The sequence below is a fragment of the Rhea americana genome, unplaced genomic scaffold (assembly GCF_003343005.1).
Source record: "Rhea americana isolate MKP2758 unplaced genomic scaffold, rheAme1 scaffold_538, whole genome shotgun sequence".
In the NCBI taxonomy this organism is placed as follows: Eukaryota; Metazoa; Chordata; class Aves; order Rheiformes; family Rheidae; genus Rhea; species Rhea americana.
In genome coordinates this window covers 22,179-43,796 of record NW_028186688.1, presented here as the reverse complement: position 1 = coordinate 43,796, position 21,618 = coordinate 22,179, and the positions used below count along the sequence as shown (strand labels likewise).

Sequence of the window (21,618 nt, the reverse complement as noted above, 5' to 3'; positions counted from 1 at the left end):
CCTCCCCGCGGCCGTGAGGGGAGGCCTGACCGCCCCCCCACCACACCCCCCTCCCCGGGCGGCGGGGCGAGGCGGCCCCGCGGGGGGCGCAGCGCCGGGCGGTTGCGGCAGGCCCCGGCAGGCCGGCGGGGGCCGCGCCGTCCGCGGGGGCCGTGACTCATCCCCGCTTCCTTCTCAGATCTAGGCCAGGGGTGCTCAGACATTTCCATGCCACCGGCCACACCTCTGACAGGGCCGCGATACCATCTCCCTGCGAGACGGCGCGCGGGGATCTCGTTAACCCTTCGCCTCCGGCCCCGCAGCCGCGCTCGGGGGAGCCGCTGCACGGTCCCTGCCGCCGCCGCCGCAGGTAAGATTACCCCGGAGTCCCCCCGGGGCGGCCAGCAGCTAGAAACGAGGAACGGACGAATCAATGAACTACCTTCCCCCAAGCCAGCCGTGACAGCCGGAACAGCTGCGTTCGTACAGAATAAATAAAAATCTTTGGAGCAACCGGCTCGCAACCTACCTTCGGTGTCTGTGGCACAAGTCTCAGGAATGCTTATTCAGTATTTTTAGACACCTGCAATTGAGTTTGTTCTTTTCAGAAAATTACTTAGGTGAGGACAAGTTTATGAAACTAAAGTGACAAGAACAGCACTTTATTTTTAATGCTAATACCAGTCTTTCGTCAGTTCATTTACACACAAAACTGACGTGGCTCATTAYAGGATTAGATGTGTCTTTATATCAGGTTATTTGGGCATTTGTTTCAAATGAGTAGAAATGAGATAATGCTTATTTAATTATTTTCATTCATAATCTTCACATTTAATAAGCATAAATCAGTATCTTTCCCATTTTACTGAGGCAGGGAAGTGAAAGCAGAAGGCATCTAACAAAGGCTTTCACGAGATCAGCAGCAGAACCAGAACTGGGATCCAGGTCTCATTACTTCCAATCCAGAGAGTACTTACTCCAGGACAGAATAGTGCCACTGGAGTATGTTCTGCCTACAATCAGGAAAAGTCCAACGTGTTCACCCTTTTCTAGGTGTTTTCCACTCTAGATTAAAGATTAAACAACTTTTTTCCTCTAATACAGTTTTAAAGTACCTTCCTCCACCCTTTGTACAAACCAATTTTAGCTACTACTGATCAAGGGTTAATAGCATAACTCACTTATAACTAGTTGTTATTCTGGTTAATGCACTAAGCACGAAAAGCCACTGGCTTCACCTCAGGCCATTCAAAACTTTATGGTTAACTACTAAGCACAAGAGATCCTTCTGAAGTGATGCTTTAATTAACACTGTAGCACACACAGATGTGAGCATTTTGGCTTTCAACTTACTCCACTTACTGTTGTCAAAGGTTTCAAAACAGGTTTAGCACAAGATACTTTTTATTATAGCAGTTAGGTAAATTTATTTCCAGATCTTTGTGAGGAATTTTTTTCTTGTCTAGGCTAATCTGAATTTTACTGTAGTGATAGTAAGAGGTAGCAGTTCCAGTAGTTCTAGCAAACATTGGAGGACCTGTTCTCAATTTCCTTTTGGAAGCATGCTGAGGGGTTAAGTGTAATAAATGAAACTATGGCAAAAATACTTAACYGATAAAGAAAACTTAGGGTAGCCTGTGCATGCAGCTGACTAGTAKCTTGCAGTTAGCTATGTCATGTCACAGACCTCTACATAGCCAGATACAAAGTGTGCGCTAAGGTGAAAAATCAGGTGGACATTTCAATCAGGAAATTCTGGTTTTTTGTTCCAAAGCAGGAGCCCTGCGCACAGCACAAGAATGCCAACTCCAGGCACATCAGTGACCTAATCCAGCTCCGTGCGTGTCCCCCCACCACCCCCTGCAGGTAGCCTCAATGCTCTTCATGCACGGACTTGCACATGTAGTCCGTGGCTTCCTGCCCTTCTGTCCCAAAGCCAGGAGTGCCTTAAACAACTTAACGCAGGTCTGGGCGATGGGGTAAGTCCTGKTTGCCACATAAAATACATCCTTAAGTAGGCAGCATTACCTGCAGATTAACTAAAGGAATTAGTGTTCTACAAACTGCTAGAAGTAAAATTAAACTTTATTTAAAAATTCTTCTAATATAGAAAACGAGAGGAAACATAGGCAACAAACTAATGCCCACATTTCCATCTCATTACATGAGTTACTGTATTTACAGCTTCAGAAAGGAGCTCTGGCAGAAGGTACACGTCCTGCTAATTATGGAGAACTACAAACAACAATACATTGTACAAACCTGACATAACATTTAAGGTTCATTGCAGGAAACAATTAAATACACTTGCTAAGACAGACAGCAGAAGAGCACAGACAGGTGTTAATTCATCCTGACTTCACCAAGTGTTCTGTACAGCCTAAACTACCAGTTTGAATTCCTTCTCACTCAAGAGTTCTCATAACTGTGGCAAGAATTGCCACATGTTACATTAACAGGTTCATTTAGCATGATTTGGAGATGTCAGCAATCTGTAAAGTAAAAGGTAACATTACTGAACCATTTCTATCATAACTTTACTTTCTGAAGAATTTAGGAAAACTGAATAAAATCAAAGCAGTGAAAAAACATGGAATATATTGTGCTGAACTCCATGTGTCCATAGGCAGCATAACAACTTAAGGCCCTAATATTTTTTCAGTGTTAATTTTTGCTCGTGGCTTCACAGTGAGTGCACATATGGAATGACAGAGGATGAAGGTTTTGTTTTAACTCCCCTGCCCCAAAATTGAGCTAGATGTCTGTGTATGTGGGCCTTTCTGATGTTCATACTGTAGGAAGTGAAATACAACAGGCAAACACTGTACTTCAGACTGTGTTCTCTATACATACATAAGTTTTTACACTATCTACAAAACAGTGATTAGATGCTTCTGTTTAAGTTCTTGCTACTCATTTAAAAATACTAGAGAAAAAACTGTACAGTTTTCTAAATTACATCTTTAGAAGAATATTTTTTTTAGAAGTTCATAAAAGACTTCATGTTTGTTTCTGTAGAGAATTAAATGACAGGACAAGGAAGATTAGAAATACGTTGTTCAAATCAAGTTAGACAGACCAAGCACTTAACAGAACATTATTTGTAAACGGTAAACTTCTAGTTTTCTTTTCAACTTTACATATGCATTTGAAAATTAGGAAGAACTTCAGTTATGAGGTCCTTGTTTTAATCTCTGCTACATACAAAAGATACTGAAAAGCAAAAACTATTAAATAATTTAATATACAAGTGTAGTTAAAAAGCACTGTACATTGTAACAAATGTACATTGAATTTTAGAGATAGAAAAATCGCCAAGTTATTTTCAAATTTACATGATTTGTGAAATTCTGTAACGGCAAGAGGACACAGGAAACAGCAGAGTTCTGAACTCCACAGGGTTGTGGGATAGTTAATGCCTCAACTCGACAACTGCAGCCGAGTGCCTTCTACAAAGAAGAAAAGAAAAAAAAAAAAAAACTCCAGGTGAAGCTGGCTTGTCACAGAAACTGGGAATCCCCAGGTTGTTCTTCCTAATTTTACAAGTTCAGCCACCACATTTAGTGAGTGGTTCCTATTAAGAACCTGAGAGCACTAACATCAGAAGCAAGCAGGCAGCCTTTCCCTTAAGTACTTCCTTCCCTCCTGAGAACAGACTGGCAAGAGATTTGAACTACGAAGCAGCCTAGTTTGCACAGAAGTAATGACAGCGAGAAGCCAGAAAACAGCCACTGCAAACCATTTTCCCGTAACGCACGATCTCAACTCTGCAAGTCCCCGAGCTGAAAGGTCAGGGAGATGCAGCTACCTGAATGAGCACTAGCAGACATCTTGCTAGCTGCAAAATGTTTTCTTAAACTAAGCCCAAACCACAGCTCTCTAGRTATCTTTTTAAAAAACATTGCCTTATAGAAGCAGCGCTTTTTGACTAACATTTAAATTAACTTATTATAGTTGCCATGGACATTTGAATAATTAAATAGACCCAGATTGAACAAAGATTTAAAAAAGTGCTTGGATTATTAGAATGAGACTAGCAAATTTTGAAGTATAYTGGTACTATCTTTTTCAGTTACTAGACATTCCCCAGCTGTTCCCACTAAAAACTTAAGAGCACCATCAAGAAAACGGCCATTATATTTAGATGCTTAAAAACAGGAACTGAATTCTTGCAACTACTGAGTGGCTTACGGGGGGTCTTCAAGGGAAGAGAAGAGCCAAAGAGAAATAGTTCCCCATACCAAAGGGAGGCTGGTGGGTGCTTAAAAAGAAAAGGGAGAACTTAAAAATAGTCTGTGTGTTATCAGCATTCCTAAGGTGGGATTTACCTGATCGCTTCTGATCAAAACCCAAGCAGGCGACAGCAGTTCAGACAACGCAATTGTTCTGTCTCTCACGGACAGATGCCTGCAGCACAGCGCAGGGGCCTCAGAGACCAGCAGTGGAAGGAGCACGAAGCGACCCTCTCTTGGCTSCAGTCGAGGCCCTGCGAGCGGTGTGCTGCCCCCAAGGCTTCTGGCGCGGAGACAGGCTCCTGCCCCAGTGCTGCGAGCCCGGCAGCTTCCGCGGGAGGGCTGCAGCATGCTGACCGTAAGTTCTGCAATCCAAAGAAACAAGCCATCTAGGGTACAAGAGCCGTATTCAGGACAGATCGTAAGAGCCAGGTGGCAGACAAGAAATACTTTATCTCAAAGAATGACACTGGCAAGTGATACGGAACAGTAACCATCTGCACAAGTCTATCAGAAGCACAGATTCTCCCTATATTTGATATATCAAAATACTCTGCGAGCTAACGGACCTCACAGATTTCTTTCCTATTCTCAGAATTCTTAAGGAACACACGAGACCTTAAACTGTATTGACGTTTGTTTCTTGCAAACCCAGTAATAAAAATTCTCTCCTTATACTGATGCGGAGGCCATGTTTTCCTTGTTAGAGATTTAACAAGGCCTAAAATTCACATGGCTTCTGCAATAGTAAGTTTCTGAGAAAAATAAGCACTGCATGTTCAGTAGAGGAAGCGTAAAATCCTATTTTGGTACTTGGACAAGTTCTTGTCCATTTAATATTCAATGGTTCAAACTGAGGGGTTTGAATTATAAAAAGCAAGTGTCTGTATGACCTATTGCTAGACAAGGGACAAGATTTTGAGAAAGAATGGCCATTAAAGACAGATTTCACAGTATTCCTTCTAGAATAAGTCCTAAAGGCTTGAGGGGTCAAATATTTCCTCTTAAATATTCTCTTCCTCTCTCAAAAAAAGTAATTACAGAAAGCCCTACTTCATCTAGCAGATTCCTTTCCCCTCCCCCTTTTAAGTTGGGAGATAAATATGCAGAGCTACCAACAGAGAAAAACAGCTTTATTTGACCCCACGAACCTCACAAGCTTTACAACACACTACAATGGACTGGCACAAATCTTTGCTATAAAGCTGCTGAGACTTCAAGGAATTAGCAATTCCCATATGGTTTTCTGTAGGACAAACTTGGGCCATATCTCTCCTATTTTGAGACAGCTGCAGAGGCAYAGGCAAATGCAGTGAGACTTCACAGCTGGAGAGTTTAAAAAATGAGATAAAACAAGAAAGCTAACAGAAAGCTTGGAAACTTAAGATTTTGCCAAATGCAAGACTATGGTTTAATTTTTATCATAAGCCTCTCACTCGTATCAGACCTGGGTGGTAATGACACAGTTTAASACTCACTTTAATAATTTGTAGAAAGATCAGTAAGGCACAGATGCTGCCTTGCCTTGGTGAGGCTGCAGTGAAGATTCAAAATGCAGTTTCCTGCTTGCTTGGCCTACGTTAGGACTAGATAGGAGGACGATAAATTTGCTCCTCAGGTACCAACCACCACATAGTAACAGGGATGGAGAGAGCTGTGGTTCTGCCTTACCCTGTGGGGTACTGGGCATCAGTGCAGGAAGGTAGAGGGAAGACCCACATAGGGATGAAGTGGTGGCACATATCACAGATTCATGGGCCTGACTGAATGCAGGACACAGAATCTGCTCCTCTAACAACAATGTGAGCCTGCTCCGCTCAGCCTGGAGTCAGTCYGGAAGAACCCAACATATTCCCATGCCTGCAAACACCCCACCCGTCAGAACTTTAATCTCACTGATCTCATTGTTACCTTCATTGCGAGGCTACAAAAAGCGCTGGCAATGGCTTACAGACAATGAGAAGGAACGAATATCATCTCAGAAAATAAATTTTGAATTTTTGGGGCACCCTATAATCAATCATGATTTAATCCAATTGTTCCCAGGAGTAGAAGGGCACAGAAAATATTAAAAATGGCATGCATCGTACTTCAGGGAAGGTTTAAATACTAGAGTACAACTGGTATGCCAAAGTCCTCTTAATTTTCTGTGACAATTTTTAAAAAACAGGTATCTAACCAATTTAAGGAACAAGTGTCCTTTGGACTAAACCTTAATTCTGAATAAGAGGAAAGCAGATTAAAACCAGAAGGTATATATATACACACTAGCTGTATATTCACACACATTATGTAAAAGCAGCTTAAAATGCCCTTCTCACTTTGCAAGTCTATGAAATGTACATTTTCTTTATGCAATCCGTTTCCTACAAGGCCCTCGCTAGAAGAGGAATATGCTGGCTTTTCTTTGAAGAAAAGATTTTGCATGAATTTTTCTCTTTTTGGCATTTTTTTAAACACACTGTCCTGATAGTTATTCTGTTTCACAGGAGACTGGCCAGGCTGGTGGTGGGTCCATTCTGTGCCTGGAACTGTACAGGAGGTGGTCCATCTGTCCACTGAAAGATAACAAACAACATGAAAATCCTACAGCCACTACCTGGGAGGGGAGGAATCACAGCAAGGCCAGAGGAAGGAGCTCACCATACAGACATTTACTACACTGAGATAATTAAAGGTTTCATCACGGGAAGTTGAGTATCAGGTTTGACTTTGTTTTACATGCCTGGAGTTCACATCCCTTGAACAGTATTTTGCTCAAGCTGCAGCTACTCCACATGCCCATCATTCCAAACCTAGCTGACTACTCCACTGAATCCAGGATGAATAGTAATCAAGTGAAAACATTTCCTGTTCTTACAGGTAAAAGTTTGTTTCTCCAAACAAGGGAAGCAACTTGCACAAATGATATTATGAAAGACAAAGCCAAAAGCTAGATGTGCCTTTTTGAGCCTATTATACACTATAGCTATAGTGCTTCCACACAGTAAGTATAGGCTCTGGTCCTCAACCATTTTATTACTAAAAATATTTTCCTTTCACATTTGTCAAAAGTCTTCTGAAGTTGGCAGATTTAATATTTGTTTCTTAARCCTCTTCCTCATCCTCATTCTTAACTTAGTTTGCACGAGCCAGCAATGGAAAGTAAGAGAGTGGCTCAGGTCTCTGACTGATGCCTGCCTGTGGACTCATTTAGAGAGAGATGCCTGGCTGCGGGCATCTCTCAACACGGGCCACATCCCAAACATTTTTCATTCTCACAAGTTTCTCAATATCCCTTTGCAAGCAAAGCAAACTAACAGCTTCTTCCTCTCGGTCTCCCCTCACCCTCCACCCCTTTCTTTCTTTGAAAGGAAAATATTTTGAAAAGCACATTGTGTGCCCCACATCGAAACATGTGGACATTATCTAAGGCTAAGATAGTAAATTATCATAAGCCCTTGCTCTGAGTCCCCGCTTAAGAGAGCATTCTGTATTTTCAGATTGTCAAAAATGTTTCTGACAGGAACATCATCAACATTTGAGGTCCTAAGAAAACTGTACCTTAAGGCAATGGCTATACAGRTATAAAATGGGATTTTAACTAGAAATTCGGAGAGGTATACAACAAGATTTATATGTAAACAGAGGAAAACTTAGAAGTGTATTTTTAGCAGCACTCCTCAGAACAAGGTGGACTGGATGACCTAACCATGAAAATTAAGCCCAAATGCCTAGAAAGTTTCTTACTTTCAAAAGCAATAGTTATCACCTAAATGAACTGGCTACTTGCTACAAAAGCCATTAAAAATAAACTCTGGAGTACCAAGAAAACATGTTTAAGAAACAAAGACTTTACTTACCAAATAACCTTTATAAAAGTTAACTAATTAATTGAGTCACACTTCCTTTTCCTGTTATCAGTCCAGTTTAAATACTAGGAAGTAGACTGAATTTTGGCAACTCACTGAGAAGTGCGCTTGGCAAATGAAAGTAATAGTAAAGGAAAGCAAAGCATGTTATTTTGCCTCAAAAATGTTGCATAACTTTAGGATGAAGCCTGCTTACCGTGATTAGATTATGTTCTGGAAGACTGCATGCTTCAATGTGGTCTTGAAGGAGCTGCTGTGAGAAGTTCTGATGCATCTGTGCTGCTTCATGTGCATCCATAGCATTTCCACAGGCTTTGTTCAGGTCTGAAAAACGAGAACATCTGCTCATAAAGAAACACTATGTTTGTTTTTAACTAACCAGCTAGTTTATCTGAAGAGATGGTTCCACTGTGTATTTGGTGATTCAATCACTTAAACTGCTAATACGCCAAAGTCATCTCACTTTGGAAGAATCAACATCTCCTTAAAAAAAATGAAGGGCATGTGGAAAACCTGAAGTCTTCCCTTTTCCAATACCATTGTCAGTGCGTGCTGCAGGATTTGTTATTTCATTTCCAACCACTAAAACCCGCGGTTCTAGGAGGAGGCGGCGGCCAGCTTCGCCCCGGGAAAAGCCCCCGGGCACTTTCTTCGGGCTTTTTAGTTTGCAGCACCATCTAGTGGGGACGGGAAAGACTCGCGGATCTCCCACCGCAGCTTCACGGTTTGGCACGACGGGTTTCCAGAGGTCAAGCAATACTTTCGTTGCGAGTCCTCACTTTTCTAAGGTTTCAGAAACCTGCTGTTTCATGTAAGCTGAACGCTGGTCCTCGTGTCTTGTTTTCTGCGAGATTTACTCACAAGTACTAGCTCAATCAGTGATAAGACYGGTAACTAATTAAGCATCGCAATTTCAGCTAAAAAATTTTAAGCAGCATAGTGTGGTGGGGACAGACTGAGACACTGCACCTTCTATCGACGGACGGGTGTTTGCACAGCAGAGCCGCAGCGCTTCGTCTCCTGCCAGTTCTACTCTTTCCTCGCAAGAAACTTCAGAAAGAGGCTGCTGATTCCACAGAACCATCACAGGCACTTTCTGTGTGCATCCGCCCGAGCTTGCCTCCCTCGAGGCCAGGATTCAGCTTCCGCCTCAGATGCCCACCTTCCTGTGCAGCACATGCACCACCTATTCTGTTACTCCAGATGAAGCGTCTTTTCTTCAAGAGCAATTAGTTCTTCCCAATTAGTTCTACAGGGAAAGCTCACTGAATTCAGAGCAAAATGGAATCCGGCATCTCTYGCTGTTCATGGGCTGCTAGACATAACAGTAGGCAACAGCAGCTGAACAGAAGATGGTATTTCATCTCCAACAAATTCATCATTGTCTACTACCAGCACATTTTGTATGTGAGCTACCATTTTGAAATAAATGAGAAAAGTATTTCAATTGCCTGGAAGCAGTTTTGTTGCAAAGGCASCAGCAAAGCAGCAGAACATAAGCCTGGCCCACAGTGCTCAATGAATAGTACAGTACTTATAGTAAACATGACAATTTAATATAAATTGAAGCTGCGGGGTAAGTTCTTGGAAAAAGGGTAGAGTTACAGCTTTATTTTCTAGTGAAAGCAAATCAATTGCAGCATTAATGTTGACTGTCTGCCAAGAAGCTAGTCAATATTTGAACAAAGCATCCAGGGGCCTATGTAAGTCAGATTAAACAATATTTATGTATGATGTGATATAATAGTTGTCTTGTTATTTATTAAAGCTCACACACAGAAGCAAAGCCTAAGTGAAACTTAATCAAATGTTTACTACAAGGGGATCTGCAGTCAAAGCGAAGCACAGCAGTAGCAGAATAGATGCTGCACACGTGCGAAGCCTTTCCAAACAGCGACCAATTGAGCCCCGTGTTTCACAACCTGCCTTCCCAGCCATGGCAAGAGGAACCCGACTGCCACCCCAGCACTAGCCACATGGGGATGCTGGACCTCTACATGGTGCTCCCCACCCAAGGTGCTTTATAGCCTATTTGAACGAGCAACTACAGCAGCTGACAGGGATGCTAGAAATGCAGCCAAAACGGGATGCTGAAAGGGCTGAAGATCACTAAACGCAAAGAACTGTCTTGCACATCTATCAGTATTTTGTGAATATAGATGGATTCTTTTGTTTGTCTTCTTGGTGAGTACTAGCATTGACAAACACCCCCACACCCAGTTTCCACCTATTATTAACAGGCTTTTTGCTGCTTGTTTTAAATACAACACCTTTTCCTAACTTACCTCTCAACAGAGCTGAAGACCACAGCTGCACAGACATATCTGGTATCTTGCTTGCAAGCTGCATGGCTGGTACTACCATATTATTACTTTCCTGGTGAAGAGCAGATATCAAGATAAGATGGATATTTTCTTTTTCCCTCGTGAATATATATTATATATAGGAAATGTGATATTTGTGACCTTAAGTTTGTCTATTTAAATCAGAATTGCTGACATGTTCTAGTTAACAAGTGGAAGTGTTTAAAAGGACAATAACCCAAACGGATCATCTAAACCTGTCTGGACTTTTCCTATGTCCTAGGAATTAGAGTGTCTATGTTGTGCAAGATCATAGAAATAATTCATGCATACTGGCATATGGTGAGAATTAGAAAGAGCTTGTATACACAATTCCTTCTAAAGCAATCCAGTTGAATKATGTTATTTCTCTTTTATTCTGGCTCCTTTTTTCAAGTGATTTCAGGCATTATAGAAACACACACTTCTAGAATAGACTTCAAATACTACCACTTTGTTAGCGTTACTAAACGTGGAAACTGTAACAAGAGAATTACGCAAGTCAGTGAGCTACCAGCTTTTGGTGGGATATCAACAAACAAGCATTCTTAAATAAAATTAACTTAACAAAACCTCCTCATTTTCTTTGGCAAATGACAAATTAAACAATTACAGTAGTAATACCAGAGACAGTAAAGGCTTACCCTGTGATTCCCTAATACATAGAATATATGACCCAGGAGTACAAGAGAACATGCTGTTAATCGATTCAAGTCTTCTGCATTTGACATTTTCAGTGTCTCTCGCAAAAATCGTCTACCAAAATAGAACAAAAATAAAGTGTCCTTTTTAAAATAATCTACTCTTCTTCCAATATGCAAGAAACATCATTAATAACAGAAACAATCCAGTCAKCAACTATTAGGACTTGGGGATAAATGTGTCCTGTAGGTGACCTTAAACAAAACACTTCATTCCCATACCTCAGCTTTCTTGTAACTAAAATGACTACGATACAGATCCCTCCTTTGAGGGAGGAATCTTCCTCCTTTSGTTTCAGATGTACCACTGGAGAACACTGCACGAGTATTACTATTAATGTTCAAAATTGTAAAGAGATTTAAAAACAAACAGTTGTATGGTATTTGCCGTAAGTAAAATATCAGACTGACTAAATCCATATGGAGAAGATCTGGGAGGTTTGAAAACAGGCCTCTGGGTTTCCATTTTTATTTTTAAAAGCTTGATTTATTTTTTCTTTTTTTTCTCCCACCTTCCAAGTGCACTGATTTATACTCACTTTGCCTCATTGTATCTTCCTTGAAAGAAGGAGAACAGACCTCGGATGTAGAAAGCTGCTGCTCGAAGACAGTGAGAGCTATGGACGGACAAAGCAATGCATTTAAAACTATGCATTGTACAGTGATATAATGGATTACAGAGACAGATTTCTACAAATTTGCCTAACAATCAAATCCCCAAGAAAAACGTTTTATTTAAGCATGGTCAGAACTTCTGCCTTGAAAATAAGTTATTTGTTTTGTTTACTATTCTTTTAAAAAAGCATGCTACAAATCCAGTGTTACCATCACCAATGCAACATCGGCATGTAGAAAGTTTCTGGTACTCTCACCTCACAGGAAAATTATGGTCTGGATTTATCCTTTCCAATAAGCTGTAAAGCTATGAAGTGGGGAAAAAAACATGAATCAGTGTTTCTCATATATACAAACTTATAGTACTGATAGCAAGTGTTTTTGCAGGAAATGAACATAAAATCAAAATGATGCAGCTCACTACAAGCACTAAATTTACTTGGATTGGTCAGATCATAGCACAAACATTCCAACATTAGGAATTATTTCTATTTTAGCCCTAAAGAARAATATCAAGTTTTATATGAAATATGCTTTCTTAAACTTTAAAAAGTTACTATAAAATGTTTATATCTCTGCAGAGAACTTTTTAATAATCATTTAGCTGCAGTGTTCAGGACTCAAATGTCACACCAGAGATCACCTAAGCACAAAACAGTTAAATTCATCAATTTACAGCCTATTCACAAGGAATTTGCAAGCAYATCTCTGAAAAGTTGCTATAGAGGTATCAGACATGTCATAAAAAATGTATACAACTTCATTTTTATATTAACATTTGTTTCAAATACATTGCTGAATAAAAAATGAACACACAATTGCATATATCTATTCTTGGGTAAACATTTAGTTACATCTTGCTAAATTTTAATGTAATCTAATAAAACTCTGAAAAGATGGTAACTAAAGTAAACAGGTTAACTGAGTAAGTCTCGACTATGGAGTTAACAACACGCTGCATTAAGAATTTAGTTTTCATTCCCATTGTCATAGAAAATTCTCCGTATAATCCTGAATACTGAATACTCTGGTGGTTTGCAGCTAAGTCAACTGATACTACTGGCATCTTCCATGTTATTTGACACTAATGTGATTAACGAGCTGGCTGGCCAGACAAGGCACCATTATTGCAAAAATGCACAAAAATAATCCAAGCACAGTAGTCTGCTTCTTTCTTAGAAAGTTCTGACTTTTAAAGCTACAGACAGAAGCCARCAAGCAGCTTACCTCTTGATGCCGGTTGCCTTCCCTGATGTACACACTGGCTAAGTTTGTCACAATAAATGCCCACAGTTCTTGGTGTGTAGTGAGCTAAAATAAACAATACACCAATAGCACAGTATAAATATTTTTGCATCTAACCATGAGTGGCTGACCCTATCTTTTCCTCTAATACACAACAAATGAAGAAAAAAATCCACAGCTCTGGCATCTGATATGAGCTATTAATAGGTCCTCAACTTGTATCATCTTCAGTGTAGAGAAAACTGAAATGATATAAGCCCTGTGCTCCAGCTCCTTTTACGTAACATTGAGGGAAACTCARACCCATACAGAAAGTGGCAATGTTAGGGCAGTGAGTGTTTATAAGAGTCCTCTTCCTGAATCTGCATTTCCGCTTCTCAAAAAAGCTCTGTGGCAATCTATTCAGGTCAGGACATCAGACAATACTGCTGACTTAGCGTGTATAAATAGCTAGTGGGAAGGCGCAAAGACGATGGAGTTAGACTCTTCTCAGTGGTGCCCAGTGAAAGGGCAAGAGGCAATGGGCATAAATTGTAATACAGGAAATTCCATTTAAACATTAGAAAAAGCTTTTTTACTTATGTTCACCCTCTACAAATGATCACCCTTATTTAAGGATCAGGTTGCCCAGGCAGTTTGTAGAGTYTCCATTCTTGAAAATATTCAAAATCTGACTGGACATAGTTCTGAGAAAATTGCTCTAGCTGCCCCTTTGAGCAGTGGGGCTGAACCACGTGGTCTCCAAAGCCCCTTCCAACTTCAGCCATTCTGTGATTCTGTGAGTCAGATCATGATTTGGAGGTAGCTCACACAGCAATTGCAGCAAGTCCATCTCCACACTGAACAGCCAGAGTAAATAATTTAGGAATCAGTTCTTACCCTCAATGCTGTAGTAAACTGTGCTTCTGCATTGTCCATGCAATTAACAGAAATGCAGTAGAGCCCCTGTAAAAAACAACATAATTCTAAAATTTAGTATTTTAGTACAACCATAGCAAGCCTAGAATGCAAGGAAAAAAGGCCTCCATATAAACACAGATAACTTAGAACATTAATAGGGGAAAAAAGTTAACCAACAAGATTTATTTTGTTTGGTTGTGGGAAAAACAAGGTTTTATACAAACAGCTTCAAAATAGTATATGCATGTAAAGGCTAATTGCTTGAAAAAAGTCACTTAACTTCTTGTCATATCCAAATATCAAYGCTAAATAAAATAAAATCTTCCCCTTCCCCAGTTCCCGCATTATATTGTCTTGAACATGCACAGTCTAAATTGTGTACATTTATCTTACATATTAATTATTATTATGCTAGAATTTGCTTTTTTAAARGGAGATTTAAGTATTTAACAGTTAATGCTAGGTGCTAGTCCCCATAGCACTAGCAATCATTGAACTAGACCCCATTGCTCAGCAGCAAATCTGCTTGAGATCTGCATCATTATGTTCTCATGAGTTACTGCTGATTGTTCAGTATGAATCTTAGCTCTCCAAAGAGTTAAAGTTTACTACTAATCATATACACTTACTAATAGAGTGTGCAGTTGGGCAGCATGATTAGAAAACAGTCTGGGAGACTGCTGGCAGAGCTGACAGACTTGTGAAATCTGTTAGAAAAAATAGTATTTCTTTTAAAATACTCTTTTCTTCATTTTATTTAATGCCCTATATCCTTCTACCTGCATCATACAAGTCATTCAATACATTTCAATGATTGGTTCAAAAATTCATTAAGTTACGCTTCTTCGTTAAGATCAGAGGCTATACTTGCCTCAAGCTGAGGTACACACACTGCTCCACACATACTTTCCCAAACAGACACGCACGCTCAACTATCTGCTTTGTAGCAGCTCCACCATACGGTGGCACCACCTGCAAACAAAGTCACAGATTGCTTCAAAAATGCTCACAATCTGAGTTGACATGAAATAGAAAAACTGGAATCAAAATCTTCCAGAGGATTTTTGGTATTTGTTTGTAAAGTGTATTACAAGCTATAACCAACGACAGGCTAATTTTTCCTTTGAGAACATTGATGAGAAGGTTTAAAACAATACAGCAATTCTAAAGTACATCCTATAAATAAAGTGCAGGCAAACAGGAACTAAAAGATGACTGGGAGGACAGAACATTAGAGAACATTGTCTCCCTTCTTCCTTCCTCAAAATTAAATGAGGCTGCACAGAGCTGGAAGGCTTTGGGAGTGGACAGATAAAAGAAATCTCCTCAAAAATGAAGAAATAATTGGATGAATAATTGCATGAGATAAGAACACTAAGAGGAAGTAAAAGAAAGGGGAAGAGTTAAAATCCACTCCAGTCATGAATCTGAGGGATAGGGAGACGACACCAGTGTCAGAACACGAAAAAGGATCGGGAAGAAGGTGTTAGTTTTAGCCACTGATTAATTATTGTTAATTCCATGAGCAAATCTGGTGTTCTCAAATGAAACATGGAAGGAAGCTAATTCCATGGCTTCAGAACTGCAGCTTCCTGAGCACTGTATCAGTCAGTAGTTTAGCACTGCTGGAATTGCCATCTGAGCCCCAGCATCCTCCTCATACATGAAATTTCCGTATTTTTTAAGTTATTTTCACACATATTCATGAACAGGGAGATGATCAAAACAATTTACCTCTTGCAATGCTGTGGCTTTGTGTCCTGTCACAAGCCGACACATGATAATATGTTCCAACAAAATAACTTGGAAAGATGACAAGATGGGACTGCAGTCCAACACTAAAGAAAGGAAATGAAGGTAATTCAACAAGTAAAGTTGAGACAACATTAGCCTCCTAACTATCCAGCTTCTGCTGTACTCAGCTAGCTTCTCAAACTGCAGGTAGTTTAGCATGAGAACTTCTGTGTAGAAATCTAGTGGTGTCTTCTGCTGAATCATGTGATGACAAGAGTCAGCAAAACTGCCCAGCTCCTTCTCCATATGTCATGGGAAGGATGGCACAGGTTTTAAAAGAACTGATTCCCAAACTAAGAGCAGGAGTCTGAGCACCACTGGAGGAAGAACTCTTTGGAAACATGCTTGTTTTAGAGAAGCAGAAACTTCTACAACCAAGTACACAGAAAACKAGATATACAGTAAGAAAATGCATGCACTTACTGCCTAATTTACCAGGTTAAAAAAAAAATAACCCTCTCAAAACTCCATTTCTGGATACAAAATTAGAACAACAATCCAGTTTTAAAATAGAACAGAATTCTCAGCTGCAGCAGAAATAGCTACAGGTGCTTTTTTTTTTTTTTTTTTTTTTCCTTTAAATTGGCACCAAGTAATGGAATCTTGCAGCATCAGCTAAACTGTAATCCTTATTCTTACTTTTTAGCTTCTCTAGCTGCATGAGTGCTTTGTCTGTGTACTTCTGAGCCTTCTCCAGGTACCCTGCTTGCATGGAATGCATCACTGTCACCTGCCAGAGGAGAAGGAAAAAATACAAAAAATTATCTTTGCAAAAAAAGCAAGGTTTGGGGGTCCATACTATTCCTCAATAGCAGCTTTTTAAACTGAATCTTGACATCACTTAGGAGTACAAATATATTCAAGATATAGGGCAAGTTGTTTTAGAAATGTAAAGTCAGAATTGTTCCTCTGTTGGTAAAAATAAGCCAATATTGCTCTATATCATAAGAGCTGATTTGACTCTATTTGACTTAGATATTAAGAGTAACATTCCAGTTTCCAGKCTTCTTGCACTATTCTTTCAAACACCGACACCATTGAAAGCAATAGTCTCACAGATGCCATAGTAGCATTTAATTATTTGTGTAAAGTGTAACATAAAGCAGCATATGGTCTGCAGAATTTCCATCACTGATGGTTATAAGTAATATTTAACCAATTATTCACTGATTAGCAGCACATATCAAGCAAAACAAAACTGCTCACCAGGTATACAAGTACACACATGTGTTCCTTGGGCAACCAGTGAAAGAGATCTGCAGGGTTGCTGGGTAGAATTTCATCATCATGCAGAGTGGATATGGTCTGAATACACTGCTGAAGCTGTTTTAGGCACGGCTTCACACTTTTCACCTGTAAAAGATGATTTRCAAACAAAACTGCTGTATCCCAGATGGCAAATGGCTGAAAAATTTAGCTGAGAAAACACGCCAGACAACACATAATCCCCACATTCAAGAAGTTAGTTAATACATAAATCACTATACTAGCATCACAAAACAGTGACCAGTAAGTCTGTTACAGGATTAATAATAATTGACCCGTAATATTTGCAAATACGGCCAATGAACACTCAAAACACTTTTCAAAATCATACGGAGACTGGTATTCTCCACAGGAATCACGTGCAAAGGAAGAGCAGCTGCCGTAATTTTACATGTATCAAACTAAGCCTTTGCTTGAAGAAGAAATGAACGCCCTGTTGCTGCATGTTTTCATTTCTTACTCCCCATTTTGTGATCAAAATCACAGACAAATTAAGCTCATTAACAAAATGCAAGGTCTAGCAAAAGAAAACCCTCAGAAATTACCTTGGTGTAATAATTAGCTACTTCCAAGGCAATAATCAGTTCTCATAACATGGCAACTACAAAGAAGCACAACTCACACCTACCTGCCCTGCATCCAGGTAATGTGTCACCTGTAGAACTAAAAAGAATACACGTAACGACTCTTTCTGGATGGGGTTTCCTTGCCAGTTTTCAACTATCTGCCCACAGAGGGTAAGGAGAGGGTGCACTTCCTGCAGCTTTCGTTCCATTAGAAGAAGCTGTGATTTAAAATAAAAATTCATTTTATTTTGTGCTAAAGAAACAATTTTAGCACTCAGAACTACAGTAGAGCCCCAGGTAAGTTGATTTAAATAAAAATGGACTTAAAGGCACCCTTTGAAAGAGCATCAGGCTTTTTATGTGACTGTGAAGTCACATAAAAGAGCTCCAGTGACAAATTTCCACTTATCCCTTTTCCTTCCAGAAACCACATATTTGTTKTAATTAATAAAGAAAATAAACCTCTGTTCACAAGAATTTCACATAGCAAAGGAATCCTGCTGTCTTTTGGCTTATTTTATACGTATTTTAATACTGTGCTTGCTTATATGAACAAAGCAGAGTATACAAATCATAGATAAGCATGCCAAAAACCTACGATTAGGTTGGTTATATTCTATTGCTCTGTAACCTGTTYTACACTCATTAAACAAGTATTTTATTAGAAAAGTATATCTAACTTACCATCCCTTTGCTTAGCAGAAACAGTGCTCTGAAATAAAACAAAACTGTGTCATATACACACACAAAGTTACCCACACCACGACTGTAAGCAAAATGCCTGAGGAAAAATATGTGCCATTCTCCATTTCAAGGGTATTAGTCAAAATAGATTGAGGAACCTACCAAAGAAAGTAAATTTAAAAGCTAGATGGAACAGTCCAATCATTGTGCCAGGAATTAAAATCTAAGCCTCAGGTTTGCATCTAAGATTTGGATAATTCCAATTATTATAGTTTCTAAGGCCAAAGCCTGGATATCAGGAAAACTTTTGCTGACCAAGAGAGCATTCAGTTGGGGGGGGGAGGGGAGGGAAAGATCCTGGATAGTCTTAATGAACATTACTGAGTTTAACAGAAAAATAGAAGAGTTGTGTATAGGAGAAATTCTCAGAGCTATGAGCAGATTCAGAAGTAGTGGGCTGCTTGTAAAACCCATAAAGCAATCACTGGCCACATCTCTAAATAAAATTAGAGCAAAACAAAATATTTTCTGTTGGAGAGGAAAAAAAAAGTATATGGAACTTACCTGGTATATTCTGACCCCACTACCCGAGCATACTCTGCTCCAACTCCTAGAAGGTCACATGCAGATACTAAGTCTTTTTCAAGTGTATGTAGTTGCTGAAAGAAAAGAAAAAGGGCTATATTAGGTTGGCATTTTCTTAGCAAACTTGCTTAGCTTATTTATTTATTTATTCTTGTGCTTTGCATGAGATACAAGTATCCAACTGGAACATTTAAAAATGTATCACCTGAACTTAGATCCATTCTCCAGGAATATTAGCATTCAAAAAAAAAACACAAATCTTTAACATTTCAAAGAAAATCTCTCAACTCAGACTCATATCACATAGAGTTGTTACAATTCATTTAGAGCGTGTACAGATCAGATCCAAAACAGGCTCAAATTCAGCTGTGGAAATTTACAGGATAGAGCCTGTTCTCTATCAGGAAYGCCAGAGAAAGTCTGCAGGATACAATGTTTCAGGTCATAGGAAAAGGATGATGCAACCTCCAGACCACCTCTCAATACCCAACCACCACCACCAACAACCTCCCAACCTTTTGTACATTTTCCAAACTCAGGTAGAAAGCCAAACGACTGTAGACGAAACAGCGAGGCTGAGAGACACATAGGCTCCTCTGCTCAAGCAAAAGCCAAAAAGGAAATACCAAACAGAAAAGAAATTAGCAGAGAATGTCAGGCTTTGAGGAAGGATCTATTTAGAGGCACTGAGAAAAAAAAAACATTTAAGCTTCTTGTGAGTACTCAGGCATTAACTCATTGCAAAGTAAACATTTGTCCTTTAATCGATAGGAAAGGAAGGCTTCTCCACATTTCAGCATTCCTAAACTATACAAAAGAGCCCAGCAATTCCTTCTCAGGGAAGTCAGCCTGCTTGTTTAAGCTCATCAATGAGAGAAAGACAAGTACAGCTGACCATTAATACAATCTTCAAAGATAAAATTGCTTGCCACCTATCTCTCTCTGATGGAAAGTACACTAAAGAGCAATTAACTCCCTCAACTTGTGTGTCAAACAGCTTAAGGCTCCTTAGGAACCTTCCCTGTCTCCTACAAAAGCAGCAGAGAAATGGCATAACCTGGAAAGACAGGCAACAGTTTGTCAGCAATAATCTGCTCCTCCTATTGATCAGTCTGTTTTCTGGATATGGTCYCCATCGTAACAACTTGGATCACTCAGGAAAAGTGGCACTTTAAGAACAGCCTAGTAATGTATCACTATTTCACAGCATGAAYTTGACATCCAAGGTCTTTTTCCTTCAAAGAAGTACAAAAGTAATTAATTTTTAAGAACTATACAGATATTTTCCCWGTCAGTGTTACAGTAATATGACTGTCAGCATAAGTTACTTACTGCAAGTTGAAAAAGTAGTCTACAGTGCCAGTACGGAGTCTGCTGTGAGATCTGAATGGCTTTGCGTAACAGAGGCTTTGCAGTATCCACCGAATTCTGAAACAGAAACACACATCCTACTCAACATAAAAAACAGGCTACCAGGAACTTTCATCACTAAGAATAATARCATTTAAACAAGATGTATTTTGTGCTGATCCCCATTTAAAGTCTAAGCAAAACAACTTTAAACAAGAAAAGTAACAAAAACAAATATTTAACATGTAGAATCACACACCTACAACTGACTCAAAGTTTGCTTAAAAGTATTAGTTGATCAGCTCTTTTGTTCACTACTCTCTCACACACAGGAAAAGAAAAAGGTACAGAGAAGGCAAACATTTGTTCTACAGAACGCAAAGACTAATTAAAGCTTTTCTAGAGAAAAAGAACAGAAATAACCAAGAACAGGAAAAGAGCCTCAAAAAAATTCTATTTCCTCCTCTTCCCTAAATTAGCCTGTCAAGCACTATTAGCCTAACAAGAGCTAAAGAAATGCTCTGGTTGAGTAAACTTGCTTTGCCACSAAAGACCAATACTGCAAGGGCAGCGAGTGGCAACAGCAAGAACGAAAAACTGAAAGTCTCTCAAATTTACATTGTAGCACTCTATAGCTACATTACACCTGACCTTTAAAAATGTGGTAACCCTTGGGGTTAATAGCTACATATTACTCTAAGATCAAAGACACTAAGATTGCGAGCAGYCCTTCAGTCCCAAGATCGGATGGCCCACGACTGACAATCCCTGAACGCGCCACGGCGCACTCACCTCCTGACAATACAGTTCGGACAGAAGGCTCGCTGCCTCAAACTTAACATCTTCAAACTGGGGAATCTAGCAGCAGAGTTAAGCAAATATTAAGYATCGGCTACAACATAGCAACACTCCAACATCCCCCAAACCCTTAACAAGGAACAAGCATTCAGAAAGTAACCCACAACCACAGAAGCAGACTAGAAATGCCAGCCMAATCCCTATCCCCAGACTCCTATTTGCAGAGATGTTTTGTAACAGCGCCTGCACTGCAAAAGCGAGCCGGCCAGGTTGCGACGCTCTCCTTCCAGGCGGCTGGGAAAAGGATACTTGCTGCGATATCAACCACTGCAAGAGAAGACAGCGGGTTAGTGTCGGCGCACCACAGGCCAGCCCTGCTGACAGCCCCCCCCCAGCCCCCCAGGGCGAGCCCCACGCGGGCCCGCGGCCGCTCACCGCCTTCTCCAGGTGCCCGCGGGCCTGGTCGCCGTTGCGGGTGTGGTGGTAGAGAACGGAGCCGAGCTGGAGGTGGGTGCGGGCCTCCATGCGGGCCGGGGGCTTGCGGGGCAGCACGGCCTGCAGGCAGTGCACGCAGAGCCGCACCTTGGGCGGGCTCGACGTGCGGAAGTGCTCGGCCAGGCCCAGCAGCGCCAGGTACCACGACTCGCCCCCGGCCGCGCCGCCGCCGCCCGACCCCGACCCCGGGCCGGGTCCGGGGCCAGGGCCGGGCC

The 21,618-nt window shown here is 40.4% G+C and overlaps 1 protein-coding gene across 1 annotated transcript; it reads right to left on the bottom strand.

The window, feature by feature from the left end:
* Positions 1-2,043: 2,043 nt before the first annotated feature.
* On the bottom strand, positions 2,044-21,610 carry MAU2 (MAU2 sister chromatid cohesion factor; the record flags this gene model as incomplete). Its single annotated transcript, XM_085318477.1, has 19 exons — positions 2,044-6,769; positions 8,259-8,386; positions 10,348-10,438; positions 11,049-11,160; positions 11,645-11,722; positions 11,978-12,027; positions 12,948-13,031; positions 13,845-13,910; positions 14,495-14,572; positions 15,600-15,703; positions 16,299-16,389; positions 16,866-17,012; positions 17,554-17,709; positions 18,176-18,203; positions 18,740-18,834; positions 20,093-20,188; positions 20,903-20,968; positions 21,218-21,235; positions 21,344-21,610. Coding segments are annotated over 19 exons (1,830 nt in total), but the record flags the coding sequence as incomplete, so codon positions are not given.
* Positions 21,611-21,618: the final 8 nt, after the last annotated feature.